General features: G+C 38.9%; 1 protein-coding gene across 1 annotated transcript in view; it reads right to left on the reverse strand.

Moving 5' to 3' along the window:
• RNF169 (ring finger protein 169) overlaps positions 1 to 23,409 on the reverse strand; it is a 96,181-nt gene that overhangs the window by 34,607 nt on the left and 38,165 nt on the right. Inside the window, exon 3 of the mRNA XM_030917416.1 lies at positions 6,172 to 6,318. Within this exon, the coding sequence (XP_030773276.1) occupies positions 6,172 to 6,318 (147 nt within the window). The remainder of the gene's footprint in view (positions 1 to 6,171; positions 6,319 to 23,409) is intronic.

Consider the following 23,409-nt stretch of genomic DNA (forward strand, 5'->3'; position numbering starts at 1 on the left):
TTTTTCTGCAAAGGCTTCCAAATTATCCAAGAGTTAGTTTTTCCACCTTGTTTATATCCATTCATTTATCATTGTTTTACTTTGGAGTCCCTTTTTAGAGTCTTTCCAATTACATTAGAAACATCTTAGAGGTATGTCTTTTACATATAATGTAATGAAGTTTTGCCTCATTATTAAACATGAGAGTCTTTTTCTTTTAATGGATAGCAACTAATCACACTGAACTGTAGCTTCTTATTTAGGGGACTGTTGTGCTTTATGCAATGAGCCCTGTGAGAGCAAGTGACCATCTTTTTAAAAAATTTCCAATACTGTTATATAGTAGGTAAAGAAGAACCTTTTAATCAGTTGATGATTAACCAATTATCTAATGATCAAGTATTATCAAAGTAAGAGTTGTAGATGTAGGCACGCAAGGCATCACATGGCTCCAAGTACCCTGCATTCCTGAAATGCTTTGTTTTCCTCTAGGCTGACAGGCACAGCGACACAATAGACTGATTTGAAGAATTACAATTTACAGAGAGGCTTTTCAATTTTGTAGGGTATCGTTCCTCAAAGAACCCTGTTGTACAAAATATTCAATGAAGAAACTTTAATAGCACTAACCCATTATCAAATTTTATATAATATTCTCTTCTCACTCTATAAAAAAGAAAAGCTTTGATACGAATAGACTCAATAGGGAATAATGGCAATTTCTGTCTATATAAGCCTCTCTTCATAATTAAATCAGTACCAAGTAAAAAGTGTTCAAATCCTAGCTCTGTCAGCTATCACTGTCACTATGGGTTAGTTGTTGCTTTATCTTCCTGAGCCTCAGTTTCCTCATCTGTAAAATAAAGACTTCTCTGTCTACTCTAGTGACAGGCCATTAAAAATACCTAGAGTACATTAGCTAACAAGTAATAAGTGCTCAAAAAGATAGATCTTATTTGTATGAACTTCCAAACTATTAATCTTTTAAGAAAAATTTCAGTTTTATAACAGATATATGCCAAGTTCCTTTTTTTTGAGACGGAGTCTCACTCTGTTGCCCAGGCTGGAGTACAGTGGCACGATCCCGGCACACTGCAACCTCCGCCTCCCTGGTTCAAGTGATTCTCCTGCCTTAGCCTCCTGAGTAGCTGGGATTACAGGTGCCCACCACCACACTCGGCTAATTTTTGTATTTTTGGTAGAGACAGGGTTTTACCATGTTGGCCAGGCTGGTCTTGAACTCCTGATCTCAAGTGATCTGCCTGCCTTGGCCTCCCAAAGTGCTGGGATTACAGGTGTGAGCCACCATGCCCAGCGCCAAGTTCCTTTCAGTTATTGCAAAATAAATTACATTACAAATAAATAACTATTTATTTAGACAAAAGCTCTCCCACCCCTCTACATTTCTATTCCCAATATTTACCCCTCATCTTTCATCTTTGATGAAAATAAGCCCCAAGGCACTATGGATTCCTAAAATGGTACAAAGCATGCATAAATTAAATCCTTGCAGTGACATCTAAAACAATGTTGTACCTAAAAAAACTAAAAGAAAGATAATACTCAAAGTTGGCAAGATGTAAGGAAATTACTTTAGCACTCCTCACGCACTACTGGTGGGAGCATAATAAACCTATAATAAATATAAACCTTCTGGAGGGCAACCATGTAATAAACACTAAAAATGTTAAAAAGAGCACTCCTTTTGACCTGGTCATTCTACTATTCTAAGGAACTAATAAGAAAAAAATGAGACAAGTGGATTCCATCACAGTGGTGTTTAAGATAGCAAAATATCAACAAAAGATTACTTAAATAAATTCTACAGTCAAGAATATTAGAAGACCACTGGATAATGATGTGGATTATTTATTTACACACAAAAAATAGGCCGGGCATGGTGGTTCACACCTATAATCCCAGCACTTTGTGAGGCTGAGACGGGTGGATCATTTGAGCCCCGGAGTTCGAGACCAGCTTGAGCAACACAGTGAGACCCTGTCTCTACAAAAACAAAAACTTTAAAAAAACTAGCCAGGCATGTAATAGGCTCCTGTGGTCCCAGCTACTTCAGAGGCTGAAGTAAAAGGATTGCTTGAGCCCAGGGGCTTGAGGCTGCAGTGAACTATGATCACGCCACTACACTCCAGCCTGGGTGACACAGTGAGACCCTGTTTCAAAAGAAAAAAAAAAAAAAGGAAAGAAAGAACACCTACACTTTGTTTGTTTTTGAGACAGAGTCTCGCTCTATCACTCAGGCTGGAGCACAGTAGCGTGATCCCAGCTCAATGCTGAGATCACTGCTCCGCCTCCCGGGTTCAAGCAATTCCCCTGCCTCAGCCTCCCAAATAACTGGGACTACAGACGCACGCCACCATGGCCAGCTAACTTTTGTATTTTTTATTAGAGATGGGTTTTTGCCATGTTGGTCAGGCTGGTCTTGAACTGCTGACCTCAGGTGATCCATCCACCTCAGCCTCCCAAAGTGCTGGGATTACAGGTGTGAGCCACCGCGTCTGGACAACACCCACACTTTAAGATGAATTAAAACAGGTTATAAAACAGTATCTAGGCCGGGCGCAGTGGCTCATGCCTGTAATCCCAGCAATTTGGGAGGCTAAGGTGGGCAGATCATGAGGTCAAGAGATCGAGACCATCCTGGCTAACATGGAGAAATGCCATCTCTACTAAAAATACAAAAGATTAACTGGGCGTGGTGGCACGTGCCTGTAGTCCCAGCTACTCAGGAGGGTGAGGCAGGAGAATCAATTGAACCTGGGAGGCAGAGGTTATAGTAAGCCAAGATCACACCGCTGCACTCCAGCCTGGCGACAGAGTGAGACTCTATCTCAAAAAAACAAACAAAAAACCAGTGTGTATACTAGGTTACATTTTCTGAAAAGAAAAACAATACATGGTGTGTATTTATATGTTCTTAGAAATGAACATATCTATATGTTCTGTATGTCATATGGTACATATCTATAAGGATATGTACTAAAATGTTTATAGGGATCATTTCTAGGTTGGGGGATGACAAGTAATTTTTCCCTTTTTGCTTTCTAGTATAACCATAACTGCTGTATCAAATTGTTTTCTAATAATTCGATTATTGGATTAAATGTACCATAACTAATTGTAATAAACACTGTGCTCACTTTATTTCCATTCTAAAAAAAAAACACGTGATAATCTGCTACTAGAGTAAGCTTCTTCCTCCTTCTATTCAAATTTAATTTCATAAACATGTATCAAACACTTCCAATGTGCAGGGTACTGCAGGAGATTTAAATGGATAAGACATTTCCTATACTCAACAAACTTACAATCTAGTAGAGAAACACAAACACACAAAAAACCATGATGTAAAGGAAAATGAGAGAACTCTTATGCTTGGGGGAGTGGCTAATGGGAGTCGAGAAACAGAAGAGGAATTCCTATAGGCTTCATGAATGTGACAGCTTTTGAACTGGGCATGGAGAGATAAATAACCTTCCAACAGGTAAGCTAGATGGCATTTCAATGAGATGAAAATGCAAGAGCAAAGACCTTGAAAAGGGAAAGCACAGTGTATGTATTTGGGGGAAAGCAAATATATACTCCTTAGAGTTTTGGGGTATAAGCAAGGATGAAAGCATAAGCTAGAATCACACTGAGGGCCTGAATGTTGGGGTGAAGAGTCCTCATTTAATTTTACAAGAGGAGTCATTAAAATTTTGGGGACAGGAGAGAGAAATGATCAGTCTCGCTCTAATCACAATAGTTTCTATGTAAAAAATAATCCTTTGGTCAGCTTTCTTAAGATTCTTTTGGGTCTCAATTTGAATGTAGTCTTGGCCAAACTAAATGGAATTATTTGCTCAACACCGAAAACTCTTAAATTAGAGCCATTTAAAAGTCCTCGAAAATATAAAAGCAGCCCAGGCACACTGGCATGATCATGCCTGTAATTCCACACTTTGGAAAGCTAAGGTGAGAGGATCCCTTGAGCTCAGGAGTTTGAGACTAGCCTGGGCAACATAGGGACACCCTCATCGCTACAAAATAAAAAAAGTAAAATAAAAATTGGCCGGCCATAGTGCTACACACCTGTGGTCCCACCTACTTGGAAGGCTGAGGCGAGAGGACTGCTTGACCTTGGGAGGTCGAAACTGTAGTGAGCCATGACTGTGCAACTGCACTCCAGCTTTGTCAACAGAACAAATCCCTATCTCTAAATAAATAAATAAAAAACTATAAAAGAAAACAGAAAAAAAGGCAAAAATCACAAAAATCTAAAACTTGACACATTCGTAGGTCAGATTTTATTCAACGCCTTTGTAAAACTGGCTGTTATCAAGAACAAATCAGAATTTGTACTTTCTGACTCCTTTTAAGATTAAAATTAGGTGGATGCATTTGATTTCTATTTCAAAAATGGTAGTGGCAAATGAAAACATAATTAGAGTAATTTCCTAGTCTTGGCATGACCTAGGAACAACAGGTTATTTCTATCAAAGGACCATTGTGAAGGGTCAGCTCTCTCTGTCAAGGCTAGTTTATCCTTCTGGGTTGTTCTGCCTGAGGACCCTAATGGGTAGTAGAACTGTCAGGGTGAAGAGGTAGAGCTGCGGTCTTCAGAGACTACAAACCACAGCTGGGGCTACTAGTCATACAACATACTACACACACAAGACCATCATAGAGCTTATTCTTGTCTAGCTAAACTGTAGCCTCTCTAGTAGCAGTCTTTTTTGCCCTCTGTGGTTTCCAATGTTCAGAGCATTAAGAGTACACAAACACTTCATGCCTGTAAACTGAATCTTTTGGAAGGTTGAAACCCTGTAAAATGTAAGTGGCTGTTTTTAATAATTAAATAATTATTATTATTATAACTAGAATCAGAAGCTGCACATGTATGTGGCACTCAGCAAACACTACTTTACCAAGAAAGTTTAAAGAATTTTCTTTTTTAAGTTCAGGAAAAACACCCTTGCAAAAATAAAACCAAGGCCGGGCAGTGACTTACGTCTGTAATCCCAGCACTTTGGGAGGCCAAGGCAGACATATCACTTGAGCCCAGGAGTTCAAGACCAGTGTGGGCAAAATGGTAAAACCCTAGCTCTACAAAAAATACAACAATTAGCTGGGTATAGTGGCACAAGCCTGTAGTCCCAGATACTTGGAAGGCTGAGGAAGGAGGATTGCTTGAGCCTGGGAAGTTGAGGCTGCAGTGAACCATGATCACACCCCTGCACTCCAGCCTGGGCAACAAAGCAAGACCCTGCTCCAGAAAAATAAAAATAAACAAACCCAGAAGCACAAAGAAATTAAGTAACTTGGCCAAAGTTGTACAAACAGTTACAATGCTGGGACCTGTGTAAGAGGTAGACTGCTGATCCAGAGATTTTTTTTTTGCCGCCACTCAGCTATCTTGCCTGTCATTATAGATGGTAAAGCTTTATCGATTCTAGCTGCCCAGAAAGATAACCTGAAATATTAACAAGCCCAAATCACAAAATATTTTAAAAGATAGGAGTCTAAAGATGTGCTAAGTACATACACAAGCAATGTATGTCCAATCCAATATGACTTACTAAAGAAATAAAACTCAATTGTGATTATCCATTTAGGTATAATTAGTGGATCCTCCAAAAGTGCTTCCTTATGTAAGTTAAATACACAACTTGCAACCTTTTCTAGTAATTTACTTGGTAAATAAGTAATGAAACAAACTCAGGCAGGATTTGGCCCAATTAGAAGTCTAATTAAATATAGACTAAGTATCTAAACCTACCTTATATCTACACTGTGCTGCTTAGGGTATTACAACGAATAAAGGAAAGTAAAATACATGCTTTAAGAAAATCTAGTTGAGGACAGAAGACAATGTACAAATCTTAAATGTCAAATAACACATAAGTCAAAATAACAACATACATATAAATCTTATCGCAAGTAGTAAACTATACTAGGTTTCACTCACCTGCTTTTCCCACTTTTCCTTCATCTTCCCACAAGTCTCAATATCCCATTCAAAAATTATTTTCTCAAGCTCTGGCCTGGATGTAAGTTCTTCACTACTTTTAAACTGCACAGTCAATGACTGTTACTGGTCTCACAGTTTACCAACACAGGTCTTTCAGGTCCAGGTCACTTGGGCTAACCACTGATTTCTGAGGCAGGTATCCATTAAAAAGGTGATTTACTTACACGTTCCAGATTTGTTTTCAGTACTAATGGTTCATCTCTTTTTTTCTGTTCATCCATTTTCCTTTTCCCTGTTTCTGTATCCTCTGGTAACAGCTTGTGGATTTGATCTTCAGAGGGTTTTTCCTCTTGTAACTTTTCTTCTCTCAGCTAAAAATACAAATAATGCAAATACAGTAGAGTTTTAGGCAACTTTAAACTTAAAAACATATTTTACTCTGTAGTTTATTAGAACAAACAGATCACATGGCAGTTTTGAGACTATTTTTCTTATCAGATATAGAGCCCTCTTGATTTCTAAGTAAATCTACTTTTACTTGGCTCTTGCCAAACATACTCTTCAGGGCTAAAGATTTAACTGCTCTGCATTGTTAAGCAATATGAAATCATATTCCCATAAGCCAGATGTAACTGCATGGGACTAGGAGAAGAGCAGAGATGGCCACAGAAAGCCAGAGAAGCTGGATGAGGCCTCCCTGGCAACAAAAGAATGACTTAATGCAGTTCTAATGTCCTACATTTTTATGCTGTTATCCTGCAGTTACAGGATAAGTCAAGATACACAGTCTACAAAGAAATTTTGTTTTAATTTTATAATAGTAGAGATGGGATCTCACTATGTTGCCCAGGCTGGTCTTGAACTCCAGGGCTCAAGCAATCCACCTGCCTAGGCCTCCCTAAGTGCTGGATTACAGGCATGAGCCACTGCACCTGGCTGTACAAATTTATGGCAGAGAGATATGCTCTTTATTTTGGGGAGGTGGCACAGCATTATCAAAACAGAATGGGCTTTGCAATGAAAACTTTGGTGACCGTGAGCAAAGGACGCATCATTTGCTTGTCTTCAAAACAGGGATAGTGCAACTTACCCTGCAGGAGTAAATGAGATAACAATATAATAGCATTTATTAACAGAGTCTTGCTGTGTACCTATAGTACATCAAGACTCCATTTCTACTTTTTTTCCTTTTTCCTGTCTAGAGTTTTAATAACATTTAAATAAAATGATGTATATCAAAGCAATTATAGGCTACTAATACTTTTAATTATTCTTATGAAAAAATTAAGCTAAAGAACAAATAAATATTTTTGATAGGCTGCTGCCTCTGGGTTCAAAACAAAACAAACAAAAACAGAAAAAAACCCACAACAACAAAGCCTTAGTCTTATCTTTCTGATTTCTGTAGGTCTGATTTTTGTAAGCCTGAAATAATCTTTAAGATATTAGTCGAATTCATGAGGTTATGAATATGCAAAGAATACCAAACACAGTGCTGTGCCAGGAGGAGATTAAAATTTAAAAATGTACTACCATCTCTGCCCAATCCAAACAGGAACACAGAGGGAAGGAAAGCAAATCCATAGCTGGGGAGAAAACAAAACTATAGTCTACACTAACTGCCCACTTAAAAGATTTAAGGTCTTTTGAAGATCTTAGATGAGAAGACCTTATTCAACAGCTTGACTACAGGGGTGGTTTACTTTTAGAGGACAGAGGAGCATAATGGTTCAAAAGAGAACAGGTTTTAGCATCACTGGAATTATCATTTACTGAACTCTGTGTGTCAGGTGCTTAGCCAAGCACTATGTCTACTACATTGGTTTAAGTGTTAGGTAACATGTTTAAATTCACACTGCCATAGGCATGGGGAATGATATTTATCATTCCATGGGGATGGAATGCAAATCAAGGTCTATCTCAGCAGTTCTCAACCAAGAATTATTCTGCCTCCCTCCCCAACTTGCCAGAACATTTGGCAAGTCTGGAGACAATTTTGATTGTCACAACTGGGGAAGTGGAGTCTGTGTGCTACTAAACATCCTAAATGCACAGGATAGCCTCCTCCAATATATATATAAATATTGCTATTTTTAAGAAAACTAAATATGACATGTCTTGTTTTATATATCTTAGTGTTATTTTGTTTGGTGCTTAATGGTGTTAACATACTATGTTCTCTGGCTTTTCTAGTGTTTTAGAATGTGTCCTTCTGCCTCCAAATAATTTATTTTTTTCTTAATTTTATTTTTTAATAGAGATAGAGTCTCACTATGTTGCCCAGGCTGGTCTCAAACTCCTGAGCTCAAATGATCCTCCTGCCTCCCAAAGTGCTGTTATTACAGGCATCAACCACTATGCCCGGCTTCCTAATAATTTTTACTGCTGCTCTCAAAGTTTTTGACAATGTACTTGGGTTGCTGGCAAACAACATTTTCATTGCAATGCTGAGCCACTGCTAACAGACCATTAGCTAAAAATTTACAAAAGTGAAAAAAATCATGTATCCATTTAAATATTCAAATGAATCATGTTGGTGTTTTCCAATATGGAGTTCTATACAAGTTTTTGTTTCTTTGTTTTCATTGCTTTTGGTTGTTATTTATAAAGATTTGAGAACTTGGTCTCTAGAAGCGAGTTTTTATACTGAAAAAGACTAAGGGAGGGTCAAAAAATAGCTTTTTTTTTTTTTTTTTGAGATGGAGTCTCGCTGTGTCGCCCAGGCTGGAGTGCAGTGGCACGATCTCGGCTCACTGCAAGCTCTGCCTCCCGCATTCACGCCATTCTCCTGCCTCAGCCTCCCGAGTAGCTGGGACTACAGGTGCCCACCACCACGCCCAGCTAATTTTTTGTATTTTTAGTAGAGATGGGGTTTCACTGTGTTAGCCAGGATGGTCTCAATCTCCTGACCTGCCTCGGCCTCCCAAAGTGCTGGGATTACAGGCATGAGCCACCGTGCCTGGCCAGAAAGTAGCATTTTAAACGTGAATAAAAAATATCAATTGCTGTTGTTTGTTGAACACTTCTATGTTCTAGGCATTAAGTTTATCAAACTTACCTCATTTAATCCTTAAGGACTCTGTTTCTATTTATTTATCATTACTATTTTATAGAGACAAAAATTAAGACTCAATGGTTATTTCTCAAATCATAGACATTAAATACTGAAGAGCTTGGATTCTAAAGCAAACTATTGGCTTCAGATATCGGTTTCTCAACCTCAGCACAACTGACATGCCGGGCTCTGTAATTCTTTGTTGTGAGGACCTGGGCAGTCTGAGAAGGCTTATGCATTAATACTTCTGCAGGGTGTAGAAGGACAGAGCAGCATAACCAAAAAAGACAGAGAGCCAATATAAAGTGCTGCAATAGTTAGCCCATTAGTTGGCTACAGGTATATGAAATGTATCTCAAGACTGTCAGTCTGAGGTGAAAAAAAAGGAAGCATGTATCTATTGGCTCCCACATCCCACTGACCAAAGTGTGCCCCATGGAGTGTTAAATATTCCACATTGATTGGCTTGTACAACCTGAGTAAGTCCCCATGGTAGGTACTGCAATAGAGACAACAGAGAAGCCGTAGAGCTAAAAAGCAGCAGGACCCTAAACAAGAAGATAGAATGAAGCCATCCACTACTGTAAATGAGGTCATTTTTACTACTTCCATTTTCAGATGCTAATTACTAGAGAAAAGTTATTGACATCTGTACATTAATCTCATACTCAGCCACACTATCAGGATTACTAAGCAATTTTTTTCCTGAAAAGAATCTTTACTTTTCCCTCATTAATTTCTAAAACTAAAATTTTAAAAATCAAAGCATAATATACACACAGAAAAGTATACAAATAAAGGAATGATAAATTATCCATTCACCACCACCAAGATCAAGAAACAGTTTATTACCAATACAGCCCTTATGCTTACCCGTCACCCAATAGTGAGTGAACTATGGTAGAAACCATGATCCTGGTTTCTAACACCAAAAAAAATCATTTTACCTATTTCTAAATTTTATAATAAGTGAAGTCTTACATGCTTACTGAATCTTTCTGCCTTCACTCAACATTCTATTTGTGATATTCATCCATGTAGGTACAAGCAGTTTATTATTTCTTGTTTTGCTGTATAGTATTCTGTTGTTTGACAATAAAACAATTTAACCATCCTATTGTTGATGGATATTTAAGTAGTTTCTATTTTTGGCTATTTATAAATTGACTGCTAAAAATATTATGGAATATGTATGCAGGTATACACAATGTTCTCTGGAGTGTATCTTAGAACAGAAACTGCTGAGTCATAAGGTATGCAGCCACAGTTTTCCAAACTGGTTGTACAAATTACATGCCTCCCTCCCCAGTGTAGAATGACAGTTGCTCCCAGCTTTGCTGACACTCAGTACTATTTGTCAGTTTTAGCCATTCCAATGTGTATATACTGGCACTGCATTATTATTTTAATTTGTATTTCTCTAATGACTAAAGATGTACAACAGCTACAATAGCTTTACATGTTTATTATGCGGAAATACTCTTTTATGAAGTGCCTATTGATATCTTTACCCTTTTTTCTTTTAGATGTTTGTTTTTTTCCTCTAGTAATTTGTAAGACTTCTTTATATTTTTTGGATATGAAGCAGTTGTCAGGAAAAATATATGAATACATATATCTTATATATGTATGTGTGTGTGTGTGTATATATACATGTATACTTTTTTCCCCTCTCACACAGAAGCTTGACTTTCTCACTATCTTAGTACAGCTGTCACTCGGAATATGTGGGGGATTGGTTCCACGACCCCCACATATACCAAAATCCATACATACTTAAGTCTCAGAGTAGGCCCTGCAAAACCTGCCTAAATAAAAAGTCGGCCCTCTGTATCTGCAGGTTTTGCATCCCATGAATACTAATTTTCAATCCGTAGGGTTGAAAAACAAAATGTGCATATAGATAAACTCACGTAGTTCAAATATCTGTTATTCAAGGGTCAACTATACTCTTCTGAAGACAAGAAGTATCAGGTTCTAATGCAGTTCAATTTATCACTCTTTTACCTTATGGTTGGTGCTTTTTCTATCCCATTTATAAATGTTGCTTACCCCACTATCATGAGAATATTCTCCCATGTTATCTTTAACGAGCTTATTATTTGACCTTTCAGTCTACATAGAATTCATTTTTTATGTTAAGATATAACCTACATATGACACACATGGAATGTATAGTTCAATGAGTTTTGTCAAATGTATCTATCCATGTAATCATTTCCCTAATCAAGATATGGAACATTTCTGCCCTCCCCAGAAAGTCCTTTTGAACCTACTGGCAATCAATCTCCCAAACCACTTAGCCCCAGGCTACCACTAATCTGATTACTATATTAGTTTTGCCTATTATAAAAATATACAGGATGTATTTCTTTGTGTTAAGTTTCATTCACTCAGCATGATACTTTTGAGACTGATTCATCCATGTTACTGAGTTTACTAATAAGACACTTCTTTCTATGGATAAGATATAACATATTGTATGAATAAACCACAATTTGCTTATCCACAAGTGTTGGACATTTGGGTTGCTATTTAGTTCTGGGCTATTATGAATAAACCTACTGTGGACATTCATGTCATTTTGTGGACAGGTGTTTTTATTTTGGTTGGCTAAATAGCTACAAGTGGAATTGCTGCATCACACAGTTAAGTGTATGTTTAAATTTATAGAACAACAGCCAAAAGGTTTCCAATGGTGGTTATATTTTATACTCCTACTACTACTGCATGAAAGTGTATCTTATTTTGTGGAATGTCTGTTCAAATCTTTTGTCCTTTTTTTCAACCTTACTAGTTAGATTAGCAAGAGTTCTTTATATATTCTGGATCCAAGTCCATTGTTAGATACACATTTCTTAACGTTGTCAACAGGTTCTCAGAAACTGAAACTTCAAGCAAATGACATATAATAAAACAATTTTACCATAGGCTAACTGGTATAAAAGAGTTAAGTTCCTACGGCATATTTCGATTCACAAAAAAAACCAAACTTTTTTTTTTTTTTTTTGAGACGGAGTCTCGCTCTGTCGCCCGGGCTGGAGTGCAGTGGCCGGATCTCAGCTCACTGCAAGCTCCGCCTCCCGGATTTACGCCATTCTCCTGCCTCAGCCTCCCGAGTAGCTGGGACTACAGGCGCCCGCCACCTCGCCCGGCTCGTTTTTTGTATTTTTTAGTAGAGACGGGGTTTCACTGTGTTTGCCAGGATGGTCTCGATCTCCTGACCTCGTGATCCGCCCGTCTCGGCCTCCCAAAGTGCTGGGATTACAGGCGTGAGCCACCGCGCCCCGCCCAAACTTCTAAATAAAGACCCAACTACTTCTAATATTAAACACTGAGATGAATGAGAGCTACACATACATTTAAGAAAGATAAAAACAAGCAAGATAATTATTTACCCAATTTTGGTGAATCAGTGAGTGATAGTGGTTGCAGTAGTGATGCGTTAAATCAAAGAATACATGTTTGCAAAGAAAAACTCTAAAGAGCACCTCCTACCACTATGCAGTGCAAAAACAATGACAGATATGATAGGCTCACTGACCACTTTCGTACTACATAGTTCATTGTTCTCCATTTGTATGATTATCATATACTTCACAAATTGTTATTTTACAAAAATTTGTACTCATTTATTCACTCGTTTCCTAATCTATTTATTCCAGTTCAGGGTTACAGGTGGCCAGAGCCTATCCCAGCAGCTCAGGGCATAAGATAAGAACAAACCCTTGACTGGACACCATTCCATCACAGGGCACACTCACACACATACCCACTCACTCAGACTAGGACAATGTAGATATGCCAATTCACCTAATGTGCACATCTTTGAGATGTGGGAGGAAACCAGAGTATCCAGAAAAAACCCACACAGATATGGGGAGAATGCAAACTCCATGCAGACAGTGGCCCTGGCTGAGAAGTGATTTTTTTCTCTCATGGATGTCATAATGAAATGATGTTGAACAAAATAACATCATTGTTGAACAATGACCTGCTGTATACAGTATACGATATGGGTCCAGTTTCATTCTCTCACCGTATTCTTAAATTCTCTTCATGCAAGGGCAGAAATGCCTGCACAATATTTACCACCAATCCACGTATCTTGAATAATGCTCATTTCCTCATGAAAAATTATTAATATTTATCTTCCTAATTGTTTATTAATATAATTACTGATTCTAGGTGATGGATATATGGAAGTTCATTTTTATTTTTCTTCCCAGTTTTATGTCTGTTGAATATTACAAAAATCAAAAATTCTGGGCCGGGCACGGTGGCTCAAGCCTGTAATCCCAGCACTTTGGGAGGCCCAGACAAGCGGATCACGAGGTCAGGAGATCGAGACCATCCTGGCTAACACAGTGAAACCCTGTCTCTACTAAAAAAATACAAAAAACTAGCCGGGCGAGGTGGCGGGCGCCTGTAGTCCCAGCTACTCGGGAGGCTGAGGCAGGAGAATGGCATAAACCTGGGAGGCGGAGATTGCAGTGAGCTGAGATCCGGCCACTGCACTCCAGCCTGGGAGACAGAGCGAGACTCCGTCTCAAAAAAAAAAAATAATAAAAAATCAAAAATTCTGAGATCATTTATAACATCTGTTATGTCTGTTAACAAACCCCAGGTACTGGGTGATGATTAAAATAACTGATGGGTTTATAGGAGCCTATGAAGTGAAAATTCTGATTATAATCTTTTACATACTAAGTAACTACTCCAGAGTATATATTTCCTGTTAGTACTTAAGATGTTAACTAGCCATCCTTGGAACATAGGCTAAAACATATATACATGCCACACTATTTCAAATAAGGCATTTTAAAATATATTTCATAACACCCAGAACATATCTCATATCTCTATCACAGACTTCTAATATAAATTACTTGTGTTTGATCGGGCATGGTGGCTCACACCTGTATCCCAACACTTTGGGAGACCGAGGCAGGCAGATCATTAGGTCAGCAGATTGAGATCATCCTGACTAACATGGTGAAACCCCATCTCTACTAAAAATACAAAAAAAAAAATTAGCCTGGCATGGTGGCAGGTACCTGTAGTCCCAGCTACTCCGGAGTCTGAGGCAGGAAAATAGTGTGAACCCAGGAGGCAGAGCTTGCAGTGAGCCAAGATCGCCCCACTGCACTCCAGCCTGGGTGACAGAGCAAGACTCCGTCCCCGCCACCCCCCCAAAAAAATTACTTGTGTTCAATTACTTGTTTTCAAATCCCTTTTCCCCCAGATACTGTGAGCTTCTTTTAATCAGCAACCTATGCATCCTTGATTTCCACTCCCCTACTTGAGTTCCAGATACAGGGTCTGTGTTCAATAAGCTCAGTTCCACAAATATTTACAGTGCATCAGATTCTATGTGTAGGCAAATTTTTAGTGCTAAGACTATAGTCTTGACCAAAAATGACAAAGTTGCTTACAAGCAGAATGCTGTTGAAGATTGGACTAATTGATTTTTTTTTTTTTTTTGAGACAGAATCTCGCTCTGTTGCCCGGACTGGAGCACAATGGCACGATCTCAGCTCACTGCAACCTCCGCCTCTCAGGTTCAAGTCAGTCTTGTGCCTCGGCCTCCTGGGTAGCTGGGATTACAGCTGTGCACCACCGCGCCTGGCTAATTTTTGTATTTTTAGAGACGAGGTTTTGCCATGTTGGCCAGTCTGGTCTCGAACTCCTGACCTCAGGTGATCCACTTGCCTCAGCCTCCCAAAGTGCTGAAATTACAGGCGTGAGCCACCATGCCCAGCCTAGACTAACTGATTTTTATAAACGGTCCTTCCAACAAAGATATTTTTTGACACAAACCATACCTATTGTGGTGACTGTTCCATGCTTTGTGAGGAACCGCTGTATTCTCAATTCCACCATAAAAGGTAACCAACCAGACAGTGCCATGGGTATAAGGCTTATAGGGGGAGTGCTGCTCAATGGTACTTTAAAGACTAGAGCTTATATATCCATAATTTTCTGATTTTCTTATCTCAACTGGTTAAATGGACCACCATCCAATAATAGTAGACTAAAGAAATAATTTGGGAGCGCCGTAGAACCATACAGTCTCATGGTGTTTAATTAATCCTTCTCCTGATAAGGGGTAACAGGTTTTTCCTTATAAAATAAAATGATGTACATGAAACAGTAAACTATGAGTTATGAACATTTTACTCATGTTCTGGTTATCTCTGGGCCAATGGTTCTCAACCTGGGACCCTAGATTCTAAGGGGGGTTTCACAAGCTAATAATGGGAATCTTTAAGTTAATTTTTAACATTAGACACTTATAGTCCATAAGTTTCTATCTATTAAATATCACCCTCTTTGCTTTTTAGAGACAGAGTCTCACTATGTTGCCAAGGCTCCATTGATCCTCCCGCCTCAGCCTCCCAAGTAGCTGGGATTATAGGCATGCACCACTGTGGTAGCTTAAGTATCACCATATTAATAAGTAGGCTGAATACACTTTTTTTGATATCTAGAGCTTTTTAATAGAGCTATTAAAATACTTTAAATTCATATGGGGATCATGAAAGGAATATAATACAAGCTGGTAAAAAAGTTGGAGACCACTGCTTCAGAACCACTGATTCAGAACATAAACTAGTTAGATAATCAAACTGGTGTCAGAACATTTCAATTTACTTTGGTATCTAGAACAACTGATGCTTTATATCCTCTGTTTCTTGTACTCTCACTTGGCAGTAACAGCTACGGCTTCTATAGGGTCTGACTGGTTGGTGACTACTGCTGATACTATCCACAAAAACAATGTATTTGGGGTGAAAGGACTACTCTTAGCTCCCATTTAAAGCATCCTGAACTCACAGCAAACGATCTCTTGCATACAAGGTAATGTGCATAAAAGCCGTAACTTTTACTTGATAAATCACATAAATAGCACCAAAGCATCTGACTTGCTCTTATGAGTCTTACCTAATTTTGAAGAAATCACATTTATGATACTATGTTCTCTTCACTTTAAATTCTAGACCACTTTCAAATTAAATGTTAGATTTAGAATTAAACATATCTAAATATTTATGCCAAAACAATATTTTACCAATTTTCTCCTTATGTAATAAGATATTTAAAATTACTTCAATACAGGTTTTAAATTATTACATGCATTTTGTAGAGAGGCATATAAAATGAATTGTAGGCATCCAAGTTTACATATAAATTGAACCAGCAGATATATTATCAGTCATATGTTTAGCTGCCAAGCCGAAAGGCTGAATGAAAAGGGGGACAGTTGCTTACGGGAAGCAGAAAGAGTTCTTAAGTCATCAATTGTAAAAAGACAAAGACACATCTTCACTGTCCAAGTTCAAGAAAATTGAGAATTCATTTGTGTTTCGTATCAGTAACTTGCCAGCCTCCAACTATGACTTTTTGAGTTTTCCATTTCTTACCCAAAGGCAGCAAATAAATGGTAGCAACAGAAGGAATTACTTCGCGCTAGATTTTTGAGAATTCCAAATACTAAATATTAATAAGTAATACTTACATACAGTTTACTATGGACCAGGCACTATTTTACAATAACCCTATAAGCTTGGTACTATGATGTCTATCTTAACAGACCAGAAAACTAAGACATGGAGAACTCAAATAGCTTGCCCAAATTCACATACTATTAAGTGGCAGAGCCAGGATTTTAACTCAAGAAGTCAGCTCTTAATCACACTACTATTTCTCAGCTTAGGGTAAAATATCTAGATCATCTGTATTATGATTTGTTGAACCACCTGCATTTTTAAAAAAGTTTGCGATAAACAAAAAGTTTACTCTCAAATGTAAACAACAAGTAAGACCTTAAACCCTGATTTGAATCTAGAAAAATATAACCAAGTTTGCAATTTTAGAGGAACAGTCATCACTGAAAGCAGATTACTTGTGAGTTTTTAAACAAATTTGGCTAGAGATGGGCATTTTAAAAATCAGTTTATCTTATGGAATGTTTTCTACATATTATATTTTTAAAAGTTATTTCTGACTCTTGAATGGTTTTGGAATTAGGGAAAATATTGGCATACATGTGATATATTACAATATTTTCTATAATTCTATATAGCCATTAAAATGTTGACATAAATCTATATTAATATGGAAAACTTCATGTGATATGCTAAATTTTAAAAGGGCAGTAAAAGTGGCATGCATAATGTGATCTTAAATCTGTTTTTTAAAAAGTCTTAAGCTTAAATTTCTGATAAACATTTAAACATGTTAATTAAGTGGCAGGATTACTGGCGATTTTCCCTTTCTGCTTTAAAACTTTTTGATAACCTGAATGTTTTTTTCCCAATTAACAGAAATGCACAATTCTGCTTATGTTCATAAGCAGAAAAAAATAAAGCTATTCTAATTTATTAGAAGCCTCACTCATTACATATTTTAACAAAATATTTATTTTATACTAGAGACAACAGTGGCAACAGCTTCTGGAAAATTCCTTAATTTGGCTTCCAAGTAGTAGTTAAATGATTTTATTAATACTTAAACCATAAAAATAATTATACTAATATAGTAAACTTATAACTACTGATCCTGACCCTAAACAGTAAGACAAGGAAAAACAGCACACTGCAGAAATAACCTGAATAACCTGCTATTCTAATTGAATTTGATCGCGTTTTGAATGCTCCAAGTATGTTCTTTTCTTTGAAAAGCACATTATTTGACAAAACTGTTTCTCCACATCTGGGTAGTTACAAATAGCAAAAGGAGACAACTATATCTAATGTTCTTAGATCCTAAACATTCTATAAATTAACTGTTCTTCCCTCATGTAGTTAAAATTCAAACATTATATTCAGAATTTTTCCTTCTTAATACCACACCTGTTACCTGTACATCTTAAAGATGTACTATGAGATTCTGTACTTATATTCTGGTTTTAGAAAGAGATATTCTAGCACATGCTAAAAGTGGGCATTTCTTCAAACATTATATAACATTTCAAAAGAAAGAAGAAAAAATAGCAATAATGTAGCAAAAAAAAAACTCACTGGAAATCTTTTTTTTTTTTTTTTTTTTTTTTTTTGAGACAGGGACTTGCTCTGTTGCTAAGGCAGGAGGGCAGGGATGCAAACCCAACTCTCTGCAGCCTCAACCACCCAGGCTCAAGCAATCTCCCCAGTTCTGCCTCCTGAGTAGCTGAAACCACAAGCATGCACGACCACACCCGGCTAACTTTTTAAAAATGTTTTTGTAGTGATGAGGTCTCACTATATTGCCTAGGCTGGTCTCGAACTCCTGGGTTCAAATGATCCTCCCACCTCAGCCTCCCAAAGTTCTGGGATTATAGATGTGAGCCACTGTGCCCAGCCAAATCCCTAGAAATCATAAAATATATCTAGCTGTATCATGAACCAGCCATATATACATCCTTACACAAGTCATTTCTAGTAAGAGAAGGGGCTGTGAAACTAGATGATTAGAAATTCAATTAGATAAGTACTCGGTGAAGAGCTAAGTGCAAGATATTACATTAGATACGGTGGACTTAAAGAGACTAAAACAGACAGATCTATCTTGAAAGATTTGTAATCTAATAAGAAAAGCTTTTAAAATAATCTGCTTGTCACAGCTAACCTCAGCCTCGACCTCCTGGGCTCAAGCAATCCTCCTGCCTCTCAGCCTCCCGAGTAGCTAGGACTACAGGCACGTGCCACCATGTCCAACTAACTTATTTTTTTGTAGAGATGGGGTCCCACTGTATTGCTCAGGCTGGTCTCAAACTCCTGGGCTCAAGGGATCCTCCTGCCTCAGTCTCCCAAAGTGTTGGGATTACAGACATGAGCCACTGTGCCCAGCCTCTTACCATTTCCCACTTTCACTTCTAGGAATTTAATTGAAGGGATTGTATTTGCCCACATAGGTTCGTGGGTACTCAGCACAGCATTCCTTTAAAACTGGGGGAAACAGGCTGGGCCTGTAATCCCAACACTTTAGGAGGCCCAGGAGGGAGGATCGCTTGAGTCCTGAAGTTCAAGTCCAGCCTGGGCAACACACTGGGCATGGTGGCATGTGCCTGTAATCTCAGCTACTTGGGAGGCTAAGATGGGAGGATCGCTTGAGCCCAGGAAACAAAAGTTGTGGTGAGCTGAGATCACACCACTGCACTCCGGCCTGGGTGACAGAGTGAGACCCTGTCTCAAAAAAAAAAAGAAAGAAAGAAAGAAAGAGAAGTACCTATATTAAAAACACACACACCACCCTCCCCCCCCCCAAAAAAATGCTGTTCAGTGGAAAAAAGCAAGTCACCAAATATATTGTATTATTTCTCAAAAATTCTTCCCTCTGGCCAAGTGTGGTGGCTCACACCTGTTATCCTGACACTTTGGGAGGCAGAGGCAGGAGGACTGCTTGAGCCCAGCAGTTCAAGACCAGCCTGGACAACACAGCAAGACCCTCATCTCTACAGATATAAAAACTTTTCAAGTAGCCAGGCATGGTGGCATGCTCCTATACTTCCAGCTACTCAGGAGGCTGATGCAAGTGGATCACTTAGAGCCCAGGATCCAAGTCAGCAATGAGCTATGATCCCACCACTGTGCTCCAGGCTAAGTAACAGAGAGAGAATCTCTCTCTTCAAACAAACAAACGAACGAACAACCTAGCTTCTTCGAAGTATTTAGCCTTAGACTGTAACACTCATGACCCCTCTCTGTCACTCTTCTTCATTCCCAGAAAAACTGGCACTTAAATTTTAACTTCTCTCCAACTATTCCAGTGATCATTCCTGAAGGTCTCAATATTGGTACACTCTCTCGGTTCCTTCACCTCCTCTTTAAATACATCTTCTTCTCCATCTTATTTCAGCTATCTACTCCATAGTCATACCCTAAACTGTGATATCCATAACTAAACTCTCTCCCAAGGCTCACATTTAAGCCTTTTATATTGGGACCACCACTTCCTAGCTTTCCAGCTTTACTTATATATGCTAGCGATCCTACTTTTACAATTTTCACCATCAAAGTTTCCAATCCATTGACCCTACAACTCTTTCACTGTCTATCACATCCTTTATGTACTCAATTTTCCCCTTAACCTAGATCCATCATCCAGAACTGTAACAACTTCCTTGTAACACTTCCCCGTCCATCTACCGCATCTCTCCATCATACTTCTGACAGAATCACAACCCCAGTTAAACCCAATATACTGCTTACTCTCAAAGTGTCCTAACCAGTCTTATTTCCATTGTTGTCCCAGGAAACAGAGGCAGCTAGTTGCCAACCCAATATCCATTTTCTCCTTCCTTACTAAGAGAACCCTGATTTTACTTAGGAAGTTAATGTTCCCAGCTAAAACATATGCTTCCCAGCCTCCCTAGTAGCTAGGGTAGTTTGTAATATCCCCAGTGCCTCAGCACATACTAGTGGCACAATATTTCATTAACCAATGAATATATATCATGATCTCATTTATACAGAAGACTAAAGTATACGTATGTGTCTGCATGTACAGGTAAGCATATAAGGGGTCTAAGATAAACACTAAATTTGATTCTAGGTACTTCTGGGAAGGACAGTGGGAAGAAAGGTAAAACGGGACTTTCACATTTTGCTCTGATTATTTTTGCGTTATTTTTCTTATGTTAAAAAACGACAATTAACTACAACACATGCAGAAAGAAAAAAAATCTAAATATATTTAGAAATATATGGCTATTCACAGAATAAAATTTAGAAACTCATAGTGACCTCAGTAAGCATACTAACTCAAAAGACTCTGTCTAGAAAGGATGTTAAGAATACAGCTCCCTGTCCTCAGTAGGCCCCTCGGTCTTGGTTCAGTCCTGTTCTACAGTAGTCCCTTACCCCAGCCTGGTTTGTTCCCAAATCTCCCACAGGTAATAGAATCTAGGATTTTTAAATAAAGTAATACCTTTTAAAAGAACTAGAATTAGGGGAATAAAAATTCTTGTTAACTTTTTACAGCCTTTTTAAAGGTTTTTACTGTCACTTAAAGTAATAGCGTATACTAAGTGAAAAGTATATTAGTAGCATCTCACACATCGAATTAGTAATAATGAGTTGTGTAGAATTAATTTCCACTTATCTTCCTTTGCTCAGCAGAAACTTTTGAAGATCTACTGAGATCTGTTTTAGAAATCATTATGTCACTTCAATAAAATTCTTCATTCCCATTTACTGTTAATCCCTGTTCCCACACCCTGTCCCAATGGACCACTAACCTATCTGTCGCTACTATTTGTCTATTCTGGCCATTTTCTATAAATGGAATAACAATATATAATATCTTATATCTGCCTTCTTTCACTTACCACCTTTTTGAGGTTCACCCATGTGGTAGCATGTATCAGTGGTTCACTCCTTTTTATTGCTGAATAGTATGCCATTGTATGGATATGCCATACTAGTGCCTTTTAATGTTATGGCTTAGACTTCCATTTTCCAGGTTGTACAATGGATGTAGGATAACTTGGGTACTCGGGGTGGGTGAGAGGGACCAGTAACTAACTTTTATTTAAGCCAAATGATATAGATGAGTGTTTCTCAAATCCAATCCAGTTTGCGTTATTTTTCTTATGTTAAAAAACGACAATTAACTACAACACATGCAGAAAGAAAAAAAATCTAAATATATTTAGAAATATATGGCTATTCACAGAATAAAATTTAGAAACTCATAGTTTCTAGGATGAGATTATCCTAGCTTCACTCAAAAACATTATGGCATCAGCCCCTTTTAAAACCACCGTCCCATACCTCTCCTCTAACAGGAACATAAATCACAGTTCCTCAAGGTTTCCTTCTCTCTCCCAAGGTTTATAAAAACCCCTACTCTTGCCAGGCGTGGTGGCTCACACCTGTAATCCCAGCACTTTGGGAGGCGGAGGCAGGCGAATCACAAAGTCAGGAGTTCGAGACCAGCCTGGCCAAGATAAGGAAACCCCATCTCTACTCACAAATACAAAATTTAGCTGGGCATGGTGGCACATGACTGTAGTCCCAGCTACTTGGGAGGCTGAGGCAGGAGAATCGCTTGAACCTAGGAGGCGGAGGTTGTGGTGAGCCAAGATCGCGCCACTGTACTCCAGCCTGGGCAACAGAGCAAGACTCTGTCTCAAAAAAAAAAAAAAAAAAAAAAAAAAAAAAAAAAAAAAAACCCTACTCTTACTATGTCTTTTGCTACCTCCTACTCCTTGTTTTCTTTAAGATTACCTTCAAACTGACAGCTTCAAAATTTCCACATTTTCAAAATGTTTAACAAGATATATTAGAAATAAATATTGTATGTGCACATTCTGAAATTTTATTTAAGAACCTGTTCTTTTTATGTGGTCCCTGAAAATAATTTCTTTTTCAACAGAAAAAAAACTTTGTAAGTAGTTTTAAAAGAGACAAAAACCTCACAATGCCAATACAAATGAAGCATGAAGATCCAAGTCAACATTTGACACCCTCATTTACAAGCAAAGATCAAAGAACATACAGTAACTAGCCACAGTTTCCTATTATCTTTTCTCTTTAATACGACCTTTTTAAACATTGATTTTTCATTCAGTGAAAAACACCACAATAGTGATGGCAGCAGCAGCCTGCCTGGAGTGGGCACTGTGAAGATGCCAGCTGCAGTGGGAAAGGCACAGCTGGGACTGTACGCTCCACGGAGCCGGAAGGAGTCAGTGGGAGCCAGGAACAAGTAGGAGCCATGCCCACTTCTGAGTTGAAGGGGCAGGATCTCTGCCATGCCAGGTGTAGCTGCAGCCACCCAGCCATGGCTGCAGGCATCCCTGTACTCTTGGGGGATCCCAACCCCATCCCCTACCCCTACAGGCTCGGAAGTGCCTGCTCCCACTGCCTGGCCTCTCCCCACTCCCAGCACCCATGCCGATTTCAAAGGAAAGCTGTGACTGAGCCCAGGCACTGTCACTACCTGGCTGGGTGGGAGCAGACTCGGGGTGGTGCTGACATGCCAGTGCCCTGCCACCTTGGTCCCCTCTGGATTTTGGGCACCCCAGAGGACAGGAGGAAGGCTGTGGGAGTGCTGAGAGCAGGTTGGCACAGGCCTGCAAGTGCCCTGTGGCACAGACTGGGCACTGTGGGTACTGTACAGGGCAGGTTGATGGTGGCAGGAGGTAGACAGGCTCTTGGGCAGAAAGGGGCGGATCCACCTTCAAGTTGGGGATGACCTGAAGCCGGCGGTTGGGCTGCCAGTTCTGCAGACTGGAGTGAGAACTTACAGTGCTTTTTCCAGGCCTGCCGATGGACCAATCAGTATGCACTTCCTCCCCGCTGAAGCCCATAAAAGCCCTGGATTCAGCCAGACTCCAGCAGACATGGGGATGACCTGCCTGTGTAGGGGAGCTACCCACTATGGATCTCCTCTCAGCTGAGTGCTGAGTAGATGTCCGGAT

The sequence above is a fragment of the Rhinopithecus roxellana genome, chromosome 15, assembly GCF_007565055.1.
Source record: "Rhinopithecus roxellana isolate Shanxi Qingling chromosome 15, ASM756505v1, whole genome shotgun sequence".
In the NCBI taxonomy this organism is placed as follows: Eukaryota; Metazoa; Chordata; class Mammalia; order Primates; family Cercopithecidae; genus Rhinopithecus; species Rhinopithecus roxellana.